Genomic DNA, 13,274 nt, shown 5'->3' with positions numbered 1-13,274 from the left:
AATTAATCAAGGTTGAAGATTTAGCTTAATTTTTAGCCAAATCATTGTGGCAAAGCTGAACAAAATGCCCTGCAAGGTTCCCCCCTCACCCCCCCCACCCCCTCTGGGTCTGTTTTGAAGTGACAAATGTTGCTGGTGGAACTGGGAGGGACATGGAACAAGCCAGCATGGAAGGGAAAGGGCCCCACACTACAGGATCTCTCCCAAATCCTTTTTCTGCTCCTGGAGCGGTGGCTGCTTGCAGCCATTGGTGTCCTGAGCCTCTTTGGTCACACACACCCCTGGGTGAGGTGGTGGAGGATGGAGATTCAAGGTGTCACCCCTGAGCAGCCACAAGCAGATCCCTGCCTCCCACTGCAGCCTCAGGGACCCTTTCCCTTAGAGAAAGGACTTCTTACAAGGACTTTTTTTACCCACTTTTGGCTGAAACACCGAGCTCTTGTCACTGTTACACAGCTTTTCAGCCCCAAACCTTGAGCTCATTACACAGGTAGAGCTCCAGCCACCTTTTATTTTACAAAACAGGCTTCCAAAACAAACAGATCTCACCGTGTCCTGTGGATCGACCTCATCTCCGGGAGAGCTGTGGGAACGGGTATTTATTTTTTGGGGGGGACACAGAAGGGTCTCAGCCCCAGGTTTGGCTACGCCTGGTGTCACAGTAACAGGATGGAGGTGGCATCTCTGCCCTTGTTGCAGGTGTTTCAGAAGGAAAAAGCTGTGTGATGAAGTGGTGTCTTAGATTAGAGTGTGGGAAAATTAGTCTTTGGTGATGCTGTCATTAGCAGCAGCTCTGTAATGTGTTTGCACAAGGAGGGGGGAGGAAATGAAGGAGGGTAGTTAAGGATACCCAGGCAGAATTGGCTCCCGTTTCCTCCCATTAGAGCTCAGCAGGGTTTTAATTGAGGCAGAGGCAACTTTCAGACTCATTTAGGAGCTGAAAACCGGGGTGGGATCCTTCCCACAGGCACCAGGTTGATCCCAAGGGTTCCTCCTGCTGTGGAGCCATGGGATGCAGAGCCCTGCATAAGGTCCCCCCGTGGCACGGGGGTACAAGGGCAGCTGAAGCCAGTCCCAGCTGCACAGATAACCCAGCTGTGACATCTTCAGGAGGGATCAGCAGCTCAGATTGTCCCGATTTTGTAGGTGGAGCAGCCTGGAGCAGCATCACACACTCAATAGAAGCCACCCCTGGGTTCTCAGCTGGGAAAAAAGCATCTCGCTACACCTCAGCTCTGCTTTGGGAGCAAGTGGCCTGCAGCCATCAGGGGGAAGAACCACCGACTCCCCGAGGGCATTAAAAGCATTTATGCTCTCAGCCCTCTCCACCAATCCAGTCATCAGCATCTCTGAACAGCCTGGAGACATCAGTGCTCTTCCCAACAGCCTTGGCTGGAGGGGAATAACCCACCCCCCCTGGCCTCAGCTCTACCTTAGCATCCTGCAGAGCGCTCCTTAAGCCTGCTTTAAACCCAACTGAGCACCCAAAAACCTGGGAATTACGACCCATTGCCCTCCTGTCCTCATCCTTGCCCTCTGCAGCATCCTCACCACCCTGGCAGGAGGTTAAATGCAGAGCGATCCGTCCCTTGAGACAAAACTCCAGCCTGGATTTTTCTCTTCCAGCTAGGAGCTGAGGAAGGAGCAAGAGGTACCAAGGAGAGAGACCAGGATTTTATTTTTAGTGAGGCTACCCCTGGCCCACAGGCCTTTCCAGAAGGTTCCTTGGAGGCAGCTTTTTCAGCACAGGTCCTGCAGGTCCCTGGGCTGCTCGCAGGGACAAAAAGAAAGCAAGTCATGTGCCTCAGGGTCTCAAATGAAGTGTTATTCCCTCAACCCACTCTCACACCCCCCTCCCCTCCAGAGAGGATAACCTTGTTGTTTCAAGCTTGCACCAGCGTGAAGACACTGGAATGTGGCTTTTTATATGGTAGAATTGAGCTCTTCTTAGAGCAGGGCCGTCTGCTAGGTCGGCTCCAGCTCACATTTCACTGGGAATCTCCTGCAAGCTGTGGGAACTCGCTATTGTCAGCAGCAGTGGGGGAATGAGATGTGACAGGGGCTTCTGGTGAGGATCAGCCAGTGTCATTCCAGCTCCTTGCCCACCCCAGGCCACCAAAACCCCTTGAGGTCAGGCCTAAAATATCAGTGGTCAACTCATCGCCAGGTTTAGCAGACAGGGAGTTCCAGTCGCACCATCCAGAGACAGTCATGCCCCTGGCTGGGAAAGAGCAGCCCAGGAGCAGAGCTGCACCCACCCCCCTTTGTGGTGAAGCTCCTAAAGCAAAGGGCTCAGCCCCCCGCTGCAGGGCTGCCCCCCCCTCTCACCCCCAAAGCACAAACACCTCTGTGTTTCACCTCTTGGCATCACCCTGGATATCCCGGGCTGGTTGCTGGAAGGCAGCCACCACTTTGCATCTCGTTACCAGGTTTCCCAGCAAACAAAACGGAGTTCCCAGCCCCTGGCCCTGCTCTGGCACTTGGAGCAGGGGAGCTCTCAGCCTCTCCCCGCAGTCCCCAGCGATGCTCAGCCACGGATTTCTTTCCCTTTTGCTGCTCCGTTTGAAAGCTGCCGGCAGAGACGTGAAGCCAACACCTACCCAGGAGATGGGGAGAGTGGCAGCAGAGCTGGATCGGCTCAGAAACCTGCCCCACACCTTGCCCTAGGGCAGAGACCCGAAAGGTCCCTGCCACCAAGGAGGGGTCTCCTCCACGTCCCCCCAGTCACCATGGCGGGCGGAGCAGGGGAGCCTCGCATCCCCCCCCCCCTGCAGCACAGCCGCCTGAAAGCTGAGGAGAAGACCCTGGATTTTGAGTTTGAGGTGGTCAGTGCCCAGTTTAACCAGCGGGGACGCTATGCCCTGCAGCTCACGGTGGAGAATCCGCTGCTGCAGGGCTCCGGCACCGGTGTCCGGCTCCGTGTCGGCAGCGGGGAGGTCACCCAGTGCAGCACCGGTGTCACCGACATCATCGAGCAGGGTGACTTCGGCCAGATCTACTCTTTCCAGAGGAGGAAATTCATCTTCACCCTGCCCACAGGTAAGAGGTTTGGATGCTGCGGGGAGGACCGTAGCTCTGCAGCAAGCACAGCTCCTCTCAGCCTGCCAGACCCACATCCCACGCGTGTGCCTTCACCTAAAGCAAAGCCCTGAGGTGGAGGCAAGGCTGGCTGAGCTTGGCTGGGCGATGGGGAGTGGGCTGAAGATGCCACTGAACCCACTGAAGATGCCACTGAACCCACTGAAGATGCCACCACCACCCCCACGCAAGATCCAGAGGTATCCAGGCTGGATAACCCTGTTCACAGAGGAGACCTAACTGGAGGTGTTGGTGGCAGAGCCCAGCAGGTGCTCCAGGTGCCCTCCTAAGCGAGGCTTCCCCCCTTTCCTCCTGGCAGGTTTCTGCAAGAACGACAAGAACCACGACGTGAGGCTCCACATTGAGGTCCTGCGCTTCCCCGGGAGGGCAGAGAAGACGAGGAGGAGCGGGCGGGTGGGCGAAGCTTTCTTCGCCATCTATCCCCGCACCAACCAGCCCCGTATGAAGCTCTCGGCCGGGAGGGACGAGGATTGGTACCGCTACAGCTCCGTGCTGCCTTTGCTGCGGGCGGGCAGCGAGCAGCCGGCCATGCACTGCGGGCATTTGGCCTTCACCGCCTCCCTCCATGAGCACCGCCCTCCCCCCGCACCGCTCCCACCCGCACCGCTCCCTCCCGCCTCCCAGCAGGACCAGCAAGCGGCAGGCACAGCCCCAGCATCCTCATCGTCAGCCCTGGACATCCCTGTCCTCAGCCCCTCGCTCCCCACTCCCGAGTCTGCTTACCACTCGCTGCCCACCAAGGGCCATGCCCGCTCCCCCGAGGTAGGGCACCCCAAATTTGGCAGGGGTGGGGGTGTTCCTGTGCTCCAGCAAGTCTGCTTAGGACAGGATTTGGCCCTGGGATAGCTACCTGGCCTCACATGGGCACCAGCTGGAGTAAAAAACAAAAAAAGGAGAGATATGTGCAGCTTTCAGGGGTGTCTTTAGCAAACAGCACAGCCCTGCCTCAGTTTCTCCTTCCTCCTTCCCCAGCATTGCCTGTCCCCTGACTGCCACCACAGTTAGGGACATCCATGGCAGGGGCAGGACTCTAGTTTTAAATTTAATATCGTTGGGTTGGTTATGCCTGGTTTAGGTTTGGGGTTTTTTGTTTTATTTCTTGCAGAAGTTCTGTCCTTGAAGGGTGAGCTCAAGCGTGATGGAGGAGGATGGAGCTGGGCTGTCAAGGGGATTCCCTGGGCTGGGGTGGGAGCTGAAAGTGGGGAGACTGGGAAGAGGGTGCTGGTGCCCAAAGCTGGGTCTTCAAACCCCTTTTCTTACCCTCAGAGGCTTCAGATTGACCCTGTGCTCAGCTCCTCCCCGGAGCTCCCCAGTGACTCAGCAGATGAGCAGCCTTCTTCCTCCTCCTCCTCCTCCTCACTGCCTTCCCTGAGGTCCCAGCTGAGCCCCAGCAGCTTCCACTTCTCCTCGCCAGGCTCCAGCCCAGATCCAGCCTCTCTGCTGGTGCAGGTGAGTGCAGCTGGTGGAGAAAACACCATCTTAAATTACTAACAAAATGCTCCCAGCAGCTGCTGATCCGAGCTTTGTGGCACTGAAGGGGAGAGAGAAGGGTGAGAGGGGATGTGGCCACCTCTATCCTGGCCCCAGCTCAGCTTGGGTACCAGCTCCTGGGCCACGGAATCCCCAGCCCGGCTGTGGGGATTAAACTTGGCATTTTTATTACCAAAAGGCATCCCTGCATGCTGGCTGTCCCCAGGTGTCACCTAGAAGCTCTTAAGATGCTGACTGTGGGCATCTGGGGTTGACACATCTGAAATACTGCATCTTGCAGTTGGAATCTGGCCTCCTAAAAACTACAGGGACTGCAGGTTATGGTAAAAGCTGTCTAAATAAAAGGGGGGGGGGGAGGGAGAAAGAAAAAAAAAAACAACCCAACCCTTCCTGCAGGGGCTCAGTTTCCTGCATCTGGCTGTAAGAATAACACATCTGCTGATGAAGATGTTGAGGCTGCCCTCTGGGGTGTCTCATCCGCCTGTAAAAACATCACTTGAGACAGAAGGAGTGCAGCCCCCCAGGTGGGATCTGTCTTGTGAACTATCCCCAGGCACCCTCTGGATTCTTCTTTCCTTACAGTGAGCTCCCCCCCCCCCCCCCATGTTCCCCATCTGGGGATGGTGGGCATGATGGTGAAGTCTTCTGGGCCACCAGCAGATGCTACCAACTCAGAGACAACCCCCCCAGCTCCAGTCTGGTGTGGTGGGGAGGTGACAAGGGACTTCCCAGGTGGTGGTTTGGACATCCACCATCACCATGTCCCCAGTGCTGGATCCTGGGGATAATGTTGGCTGTGGACTTGGCATCCCCCTGGCACGGGGGGGCTGCATCCTGCTGGGGTGCTGCAGCCCGCCTTCCTGTCTCCTTCCTTTGTATGGTATAAATGTGCTGCTGATGGTCCCAGGATGTGTATTTGACAGGAGTTATGGGGTGCTGGAGCCCCACTGAGCTGCTCAACCCCATGTTGCAGGCAGGATGCTGAGCAGCCCGAGCCCCAGGGCAGCTCCTCGCTTGGTTTTTCGGGTGGAAGCGTTATCTTTGTCCCACTCAGGCGAAAATTGACTGTGGGGAGGGCTCATTAGTGAGGCCTGATTGAGTTTGCTCAGCAAACGTCTAGACAGAAACTCTGTGGAGTTGGGGAAAAGCCAAAGGGATCGATAGCAATCAGCTGGGATGCAGAGAGGGTGCAGGAGCAGGGCCAAGGGTGTAAGGCAAAGCATTAGCAAATGTAATTTTGCTCCTGGACAACCCCCCCACCCCCGAGGGAATGCAATAAATCACCTGCTGCTGATGTCACCCAGCGAGTGTTTGCCAGGATGGGTTTTATTTAAAAATTAAATGCTAGGAGGTGAGAGGGGGTGTTGGCTCCCCAGCCTCCTCCTGGGTTGGTTGGAGTGATTGAAAATGATGCTGAGCTGTGGTGGGTTACTGGGAAGGAGCAGGTGGAGCTAGGAAGCAGCTTTAAGCTCCAAACCACTCCTGGGATGCTCAGCCCAGAGCAGGCCATGGGAGTTGGTTCTGGGTCTGTAGCTGGTTTGGCTCTTGGTGATCCAAACCTGAGGGTGTTGCTCCTCTTGTGCCCGGGGAAAGTGAGCCCTGAAGTGCAATTTGATAGTCCAAATTCAGACAGACTCTCCAGCAGTTTGGGGATCCAGGACATGGAAAGGGGCAACCTCAGAGGGGTAAAGGGTCTGACCATTGCCCTGAGAAACCTGGGATCACACCCCCCCATCTGCTTTGCTTCCCCCAACCACAAGGATTCGTGGGCACATCCCAGAAGGATCCCAGCTCCTTGAGCCTTCCTCCGTGCCCAGCATCTCATCCACAGGACTCTGAGGATGATGGATGGGTGCTGAGCTCCACCCCAAAGGCCAAGGCAGGGGGATAATGATTTCCTCATCTCACCACCACCTGCTAATGTATTCCCAGGCACGGAGCAGGATGCTGTTCAAATGCCTGGCTCATGCTCTCTAATTGTCCCAGGAGCTGGGTTTGGCACCCAGGGGTTGATAAGGTGGATGATGGCTCAGTCACCGGAGAATGATTGAGACTGAGCCTGGGAAATGCCAATACCAGGGATGAGGCCGGAAGGAAAGGGGACAGGGCTCCCTGTGCCACTCAGGAACTTCACACTGGGCTCAGTGAAGGGGGAATCATCCCCAGAATTGGGTCCTTTCCTCCAGGAACTCTCCTCGTTTGGTTTCCATGTGGTCTCTATGGAGCTGGGGGGAAGGAGCCAGTTTTTGGGTTTCTCCTTGGATGTTGGGCTTGGTGGCAATCCCAGAGGAAGTGATTTATTTCCAGGCTCCTTGGATGAGATGTCAGGGAGGCTCCTGGCCCCAGACAGTGCCCTGGTGCTGCCAGAGGACCTGGAACCACAGCCTTTTGGTGGCAAACAAAAGGCTTGGCTAAACAGCTTCCCTGGCAAAAGTGTGTCCAGGGGCAAAGCACCTCCATGGAAAATAAATCCCAGGACGAGCACGGAAGTTTCCCGGCAATGCAGCCACCCTTAAGTTTTAAGCAGGATGCAGGAAAAGGAGGAGTGATTCCTCAAGCACTGTGCACACTGCGGGGTGCAGAGGAGCCCAGGGGAGATGGACTCCTCTTGGACTCCTTTTGGGGAGTGAGCATCTGGCTGTGCCAGGGAGCTGGGGGCTGAGATGTGGAGTTTCTGTTTCTCTGCAGTGGGAGGGAGAGGAGGAGTGGGCAAGGGTGCTTGGGCTGGATGCTCAGGGCAGGATGCAGGTGCTTGAACTGGGATGGAGATGCTGGCACTGGGATGGAAATGCTCGCACTGGGATGCAGGTGCTCACACTGGGATGGAGATGCTTGCATTGGGATGCAGATGCTGGCACTGGGATGCAGGTGCCTGCACTGGGATGCAGATGCCCTCCCTCTGCCTCATCCCGCTGAGCATCATCTTTAAGCTTTTGTTTTCTCATCACCCGAGCAGCAGGGTTAGGGTAGAGGTCTCTGTAGGAGGGTGATGGATGGCGTGTGTCCCCCGTCTGTCTCACGGCCGCCTCTCCCATCACTCATGCCGAGGACAGCAGCCATTACAAGGAGGGTGGCCAGGCAGCCAGCCCTGACGCCGGGGTGATGGGCTGGAGCCGCCTCCATTCACTGAAAGCCCAGTGAGGCTGAAAACAAACTTTTCCAGCGGGGCTCGCCCCGGGACAAGGGGGAGATGAATAACACCATCCAGGCGAGCAATTTGTAGGGCTTTGAGGAGCTGTCAGCCCCGGGAGGAGCAGACTTGACGGGTTCATCGGGGACGTCGCAGTCTCCCAGCCCCCAGCATTCCTGGGTCAGCCCCGTTCCATGTTGGAGGGAGCCAGGAGCAAAAGGGAACCCGAGGCAAATGGTTTTAGGGTGCTGCTTGCATAGCTCTGGTTGACCAATTTGCTAGAAAGTGCTCTCTTTGGCTTTTCTTTCTTTTTTTTTAGTTGTTTAGGGTGGGGTTTTTTATGGGGCTTTTTTGGGCTTGGGGTTTTGGTTGGGTTTTTTTGTTTGTTTGTTTTTTGGGTGTTTTGTTTTGGTTTGGTTTTTTCAATGTCCAAATATATGTTCCTAGCGATGGGTTGCAAAGCACTGATATTCCCTGTTGTAACTGGAGGGAGCTCCAGAAGTCCCACTCACCCTGCTCGTGTAGGGATCTCGCATGGAAATGGGCTGGTACAGGGTGGCAGTTCACGTTTTATCAGCTAAAAAGGTGAAATATCTTCTCGGGTGGAGAAGACAGACCCTCCAGAGGTTGGGTTTTTTTCCACAAACACTTTGGATGCTGGGAGGAAGCGGCTGGAGGAGCTGCTGCTCAGTCTAATTCTTGCAATTTAAGTCATCATGTCCCTTTAAGTGTCAACTAACTGCCTTGATGAGAAAAGCAAATGGGGTTAAAAAGAGAAAATTGCTCCGTTTTAAGAGGCAGGGGGGGAGGAAACTGCGCTGGGGCCACTGACAAATACAGCGAGCGTAAAACTCCCCTAATGGAGCAGACGAGGCGGTGCTGGGCTGCCGGCCCATTTCATTATTTGACAGGTGAATTGGGAGTTTGCTACATAAATGGAAGGAAAATGAATCTGGCAAGTTTTTAGCCCAGAAGAGATTCCCAGCCAGCGGCAATAGTGATCCCCAGGGAAATGGGCCGGGAGGCAGCATCCCTGTGTGCCGGCATCATCCCTCCCGGCGCCCCGGAACCGCCCTCTGATCTTTAATGAGCTCCCGCAGGGTCCTCTGGAGGAAACAACTTGCTTAAAAATAATAAGAATATATCAACCTCAGCCTGAATCTAAGGAATAAAAAAAAAAAAAAAAAAAACAACCTCCCCCCGGCCTTGGGAATGGGAGCAGAGCGGGGTGTTTCGGGGTTACTGGAGCAGCGGGGAGGGCTGAGCCTGAGGGGATGAAAGGATGAATAAAAGAGTGTTTGCTTTCCTGCCTCGTTTTTTCTTCCTCTCTCTTTTGTTTCGCTGAAGGATCTGCCGAAGGCTTCGAATCGCTGGGGTGTTTTTCCTCGGAGCCTGGTTGGAACCAGCTGCCGGAAGGGGTTGGGAAATACCCCTCGTTGGGAAATACCACTGAGTTTGCTTCAGAAACAAATTGGGGCTGCCTGGGGCGGCCGCTGGAGCCGGAGCTCTCCCACCATCTGGCTGCTTGCTGCGGGGCTGTGTTTTTAGAGGCGCTTGCCAGGCTCTCAGGGCCTTTGCTGGAGGGGGAGGGGGGGTTGGGATCGGCTCGCTAAGCTCCTAAAAATGGAAAGAAACCGTGTGCGTGCTGGCTCCTTGCGTTTGGGATGCTGGTGGCTGTGGCTACACACACACACACCTCGGTGCCACCCCCAGGGCTATTTTGCCAGGGCTTCTCCAGCAGGTGCTAATTGCAGGGTTAATTGCAGCGGGGCTGCGCTCTCCAGGGGGGTCAGGACCCCAGTGGTGTCCGAGCCGAGGGATAAAGCCTGCGTGGCAGGACCCAGCGGGGACACCACTCCCACCCAGCACTCTCCGTGCTGCCTCGGCATCCCCGGTGCCTCCCGCTGCTCCACGGACGCGGTGGCCGCCTGGAAAAGCTCTTTGCTTGGAGAGGGCAGTATCCCGCTGGGATTGCATCCCTGCTCGAAGGACCGTGGTGCTCGGGATGCTCTCCCAGGGGTGGGAGGAAGAACATTGATATTGTTTTAATCTTCCTTTTAACTGTAATTGCGTTTGGCCGCCTCCCCCGAGGTTTTTCCGGGAGCTGCGTTTTTCCCGGCTAGATTGCTCTCCTTCTTTCCCTGGCAGGAGACAGGCCGGGGCCTGTGTCATACCAGCGCTGCATTAATAGAGCTTCAAATGAGATTTCACAGCCTCAAATGTGATTAGCACCTGGGCTCAGGTTGCTCCGGAGGGTGGGACAGACAGAGCAGGAGCCGTGATGCTTGGGAAGGGGGTGCAGATCCCCAGGGATGCTCTAAAATCCCGGGATTGCGGGGGACAGATGGGGAGCCTGGGGACTTGGGGACAGCAGGACATCCCTGCTTCTTCTCCTCTACCCAGGGCAAGGCACAGTCGAGATGAACTCCCAGAAAGCCCTGAATGGGGGATGTGAAGCTGTCCCTTGAGCAGCAGGCTGGGAGAAGCTGGTCTGGGTCCAGCAGCTCCATCTGCTTTACCCACCAGCCACCAAGTCCTTGCTGGTCTGCCTGTGACCCACAAGCCCCTGTTTCAGCCCGTTTTGCTGCCTGATGTTGTACAAAATCCCCCATCCAGGCTCCCCGGTGCCAGGAGTTGAATGCTGCCTCGGAGCTGATCAGCCCCATTGGCTCCAGGGTCTCCCAGCAGCTCTTGCATCCCCAAGCCTTGAGGTCCAGCCCTGAGAGGTGTCCAGATCTTCTGGGATGTCCCAAGGGACACCCAGGAATGCAGCATCCCCGGGCTGGGATGTCTTAGCCTTGCTCCAGCCCTCCCTGTTCTTCTGGCTGCCAGGAACACAGGGCCGGAGCTGAATCCCTGGGCTGATCCTACTGCTTGTTTAAAGCCAAGAATCCCTTTTTCTTCCCATCCTCACGGCTGCCAGGGGAAGGGAAGCAGTTTGCTGGTGTTTAGCTGCCGTAAGGAGGCTTGAAAGGAGCCTGGGGAGACATCACGGAGGGAAAACTCACACCAGCCCCAGTCCATCTTCACTCCTGGAGCCTACGATTATTTTATGAAGTCTCAGGAGGACGATAAAGCTGACACATTCCCAACAACCGCTCATAAATTGCTGGGAGCAGAGAGGAGCCCAGGGAAGGAGCAGATCCTTGTTCCTGGGTTTAGCCGGGGCTGGGGTCTTGGGGATGCTCTGAAAGACCAGGAGGGTCCTGGTGCCTGGAGGTCCCCACTGGCTCCCAGCCTAGGCTGTCCCCCCCAACCTAAAAACTCTACTCCTGAGGCTATTTATGTCTTGGCAGCCCCCAGCCAGAAGCAATTTAATCTTGGCTGCAGATGAGCTGCCCCAGCCCCGCTGCTTCTTCCCAGATGATAAAAGAGTTGATAGAAAAACAAATTATGATGATGGCAGCTCAGGCACCGTTAATCTTCCTCCTTTGCAACGTTGCAGCAGGGAATAATTAATGATCGATGTTAAGGAGGTTTTAAGGATGGCTCAGGGTGTTGCTCGAGATGCTCTGCAGGTTGGTGCTTCTGATGCTCCAAGGGACCTGAAAAATGCTTAAAATATCTGGTGTCCCCAGCTGAGATCCTTGGGGACATGGGGATTTAATTTTTTTTTTTTTCTTTCTCTGGCTTGGCAAGCCACAGGTTGCAAACTCCCAGGTGAGGGCACTCGGTTTGGCAGGGATGGAGAAAGTTTTGCTTCCCACTGAGTAAAAAAACCAACCAAAAAAAGAAACCAAACATGGGTTCTACCTGGAAGATACCTGGATGGAAAACTGTCCTCCTGACTTTGAACAGTGGCTGAATTTTATGTTTGGTTTCTTTTTTGTTTGTTTGGTTGGTTGGTTGGTTTTGGGGTTGATTTTTTTTTGGTTATTTTTTTGTTTGGGTTTTTTTTTTTAGGGGTGTTTTTGGTAGCTAATCACAGCTTTACCGAGGGCTTTGGGTCCTGGTTGCCTGTGAAGCCTGGCATTGTTCACTACTGCTATTTTTAAAGGGTTTTGTTCTCCTGCTGTGTTTTACTTAGCTTAACAGCTCGTCAATTTTCTATTAAAACCCCTCGCTAATTATCGGGCTGGAATCCTTGCGAGTGGTAAAACCCAGTGGGTTTTTCAGGGAGATGCAAATATAAGTGAGGGATAGGAAGATACTTGCTAAGATACCTGCTTCTGGAATCAGGAATGTGAAAGGAAAGAGGGAAAACATAGGAAAATGGCCAAGAAGAGGGAACTGGAGGTGTCAGGAAAGGTGTGGGCTCCCTCAGTGCTGTCACTGATTCTGAGCTTGTCCCCAGCACCCATCCCTGAGCTCCAGATGACTCCTGAGATGACATAAAAAAAAAAAAAAATATATATATATATATATATATATATATATAAGGGCTGAGGGGTGGGAGGGAAGCTAATGGGAATGTGTTTTTTCCAGGCTGTTGGTGATCAGAGAACACAGGTTGCCACCCCAGGGGTGACCCTCAGGTTTGGGGCTGTTCTCCTGACCCAGCTGTGTGTCACCTCCCCGTTGCCCAGCTTGTCACCCTGGCCTCAGGGGTGACAAGGGAGGGGGCTCAGGGTGCAGCAGCCCCTGGCTGAGGGGTTGGGAGGCAAAGCAAAAGTGTCAGAGGGGATTTGCAGGCAGTGGCTCTGAGAAGCCCAGAGGGTGGGTGCTGGGCTGGAGCTCTGGTTTTCACCCCAGGAGGTCAGAAGGATGCACGCAGGGTTTGTTTGTCAGGGTCTGCAGCAGAGCAGGAGGGGGGGGGGGGAGTTTAACCCCTTGTGGGCAGAGCTCCATGGAAGATTAGGAGCATTAATGGTGGCGGGGGTGGTGGAAGGGTGAGGATGGAGTTGCTGTGGGGAGGGGGACAACGTCTGTCACTTGGGCTGGGTGTGACAGGCAGGGGGACAAGAAGAGGAGCGGCAGCTTGTGGCTCTGCTGCTCTTCTCACATCAGCTGGTGGGAATTAATGAGTGGAGGGGGTGGGGGGCTGCACACCCCCCCCTTTTTCCCCTTGGGTTCTGAGGCTGAGATCCCACTTTCTATGGAGTTCCCATGAACCACCTGGGCTGGCATGAAGGGGGAGCAGGAGGATGGCAGGGGCCAGGGGTAGGTTGTTGGCAGGTCTGAGGGAAGTGAGGGACATGGAGTGATTAATCTGGGTGTTAGTGACCTGGCCTGGGGTCTCTGGCTGGACCATGGTGCAGTTGGGACCACACTAATAGGGATGCTGGGCTGTTTCCCCCCATGCAGGATGCTCCCACATGTCTCTGGCACCCATTGTGGCCCTGCTATAGGGTAGTGGCGACTCAGTGCCACAGCTGGGCCCTGGGGACAGGGAAGAGGCAGCTCTGATGGGGATGTTCCAGGGAAATCATCTCCCTGGGTTATTCTCACCCATCCATGCTCGGGGCGTCAACCAGGGACCTCGAGGACCAGCTCAGACAATGGAGATGTCTCCGGGCCCACCATCTCCCCGGCTTCTTCTCCTCTATCCAGGCTGTCAGCAGCAAGCAGGGGTTGTGGGGACCAGTATGGGTGAGGGGGATGTGCTGGGGACATC

The 13,274-nt window shown here is 55.2% G+C and overlaps 1 protein-coding gene across 1 annotated transcript in view; it reads left to right on the top strand.

The window, feature by feature from the left end:
- Window positions 1-2,462: 2,462 nt before the first annotated feature.
- Window positions 2,463-13,274, top strand: part of CCDC33 (coiled-coil domain containing 33) — a 37,507-nt gene continuing 26,695 nt past the window's right edge. Inside the window, exons 1-3 of the mRNA XM_071755274.1 lie at window positions 2,463-3,039; window positions 3,398-3,861; window positions 4,366-4,548. Coding sequence (XP_071611375.1) covers window positions 2,730-3,039; window positions 3,398-3,861; window positions 4,366-4,548 — 957 coding nt within the window. The 5' untranslated portion in view covers window positions 2,463-2,729. The remainder of the gene's footprint in view (window positions 3,040-3,397; window positions 3,862-4,365; window positions 4,549-13,274) is intronic.

This window comes from Heliangelus exortis, chromosome 11 (genome assembly GCF_036169615.1).
Source record: "Heliangelus exortis chromosome 11, bHelExo1.hap1, whole genome shotgun sequence".
Taxonomy (NCBI): Eukaryota; Metazoa; Chordata; class Aves; order Apodiformes; family Trochilidae; genus Heliangelus; species Heliangelus exortis.
The sequence above is the reverse complement of the archived record's forward strand: the minus strand, read 5'-3'. Positions and strand labels throughout refer to the sequence as shown.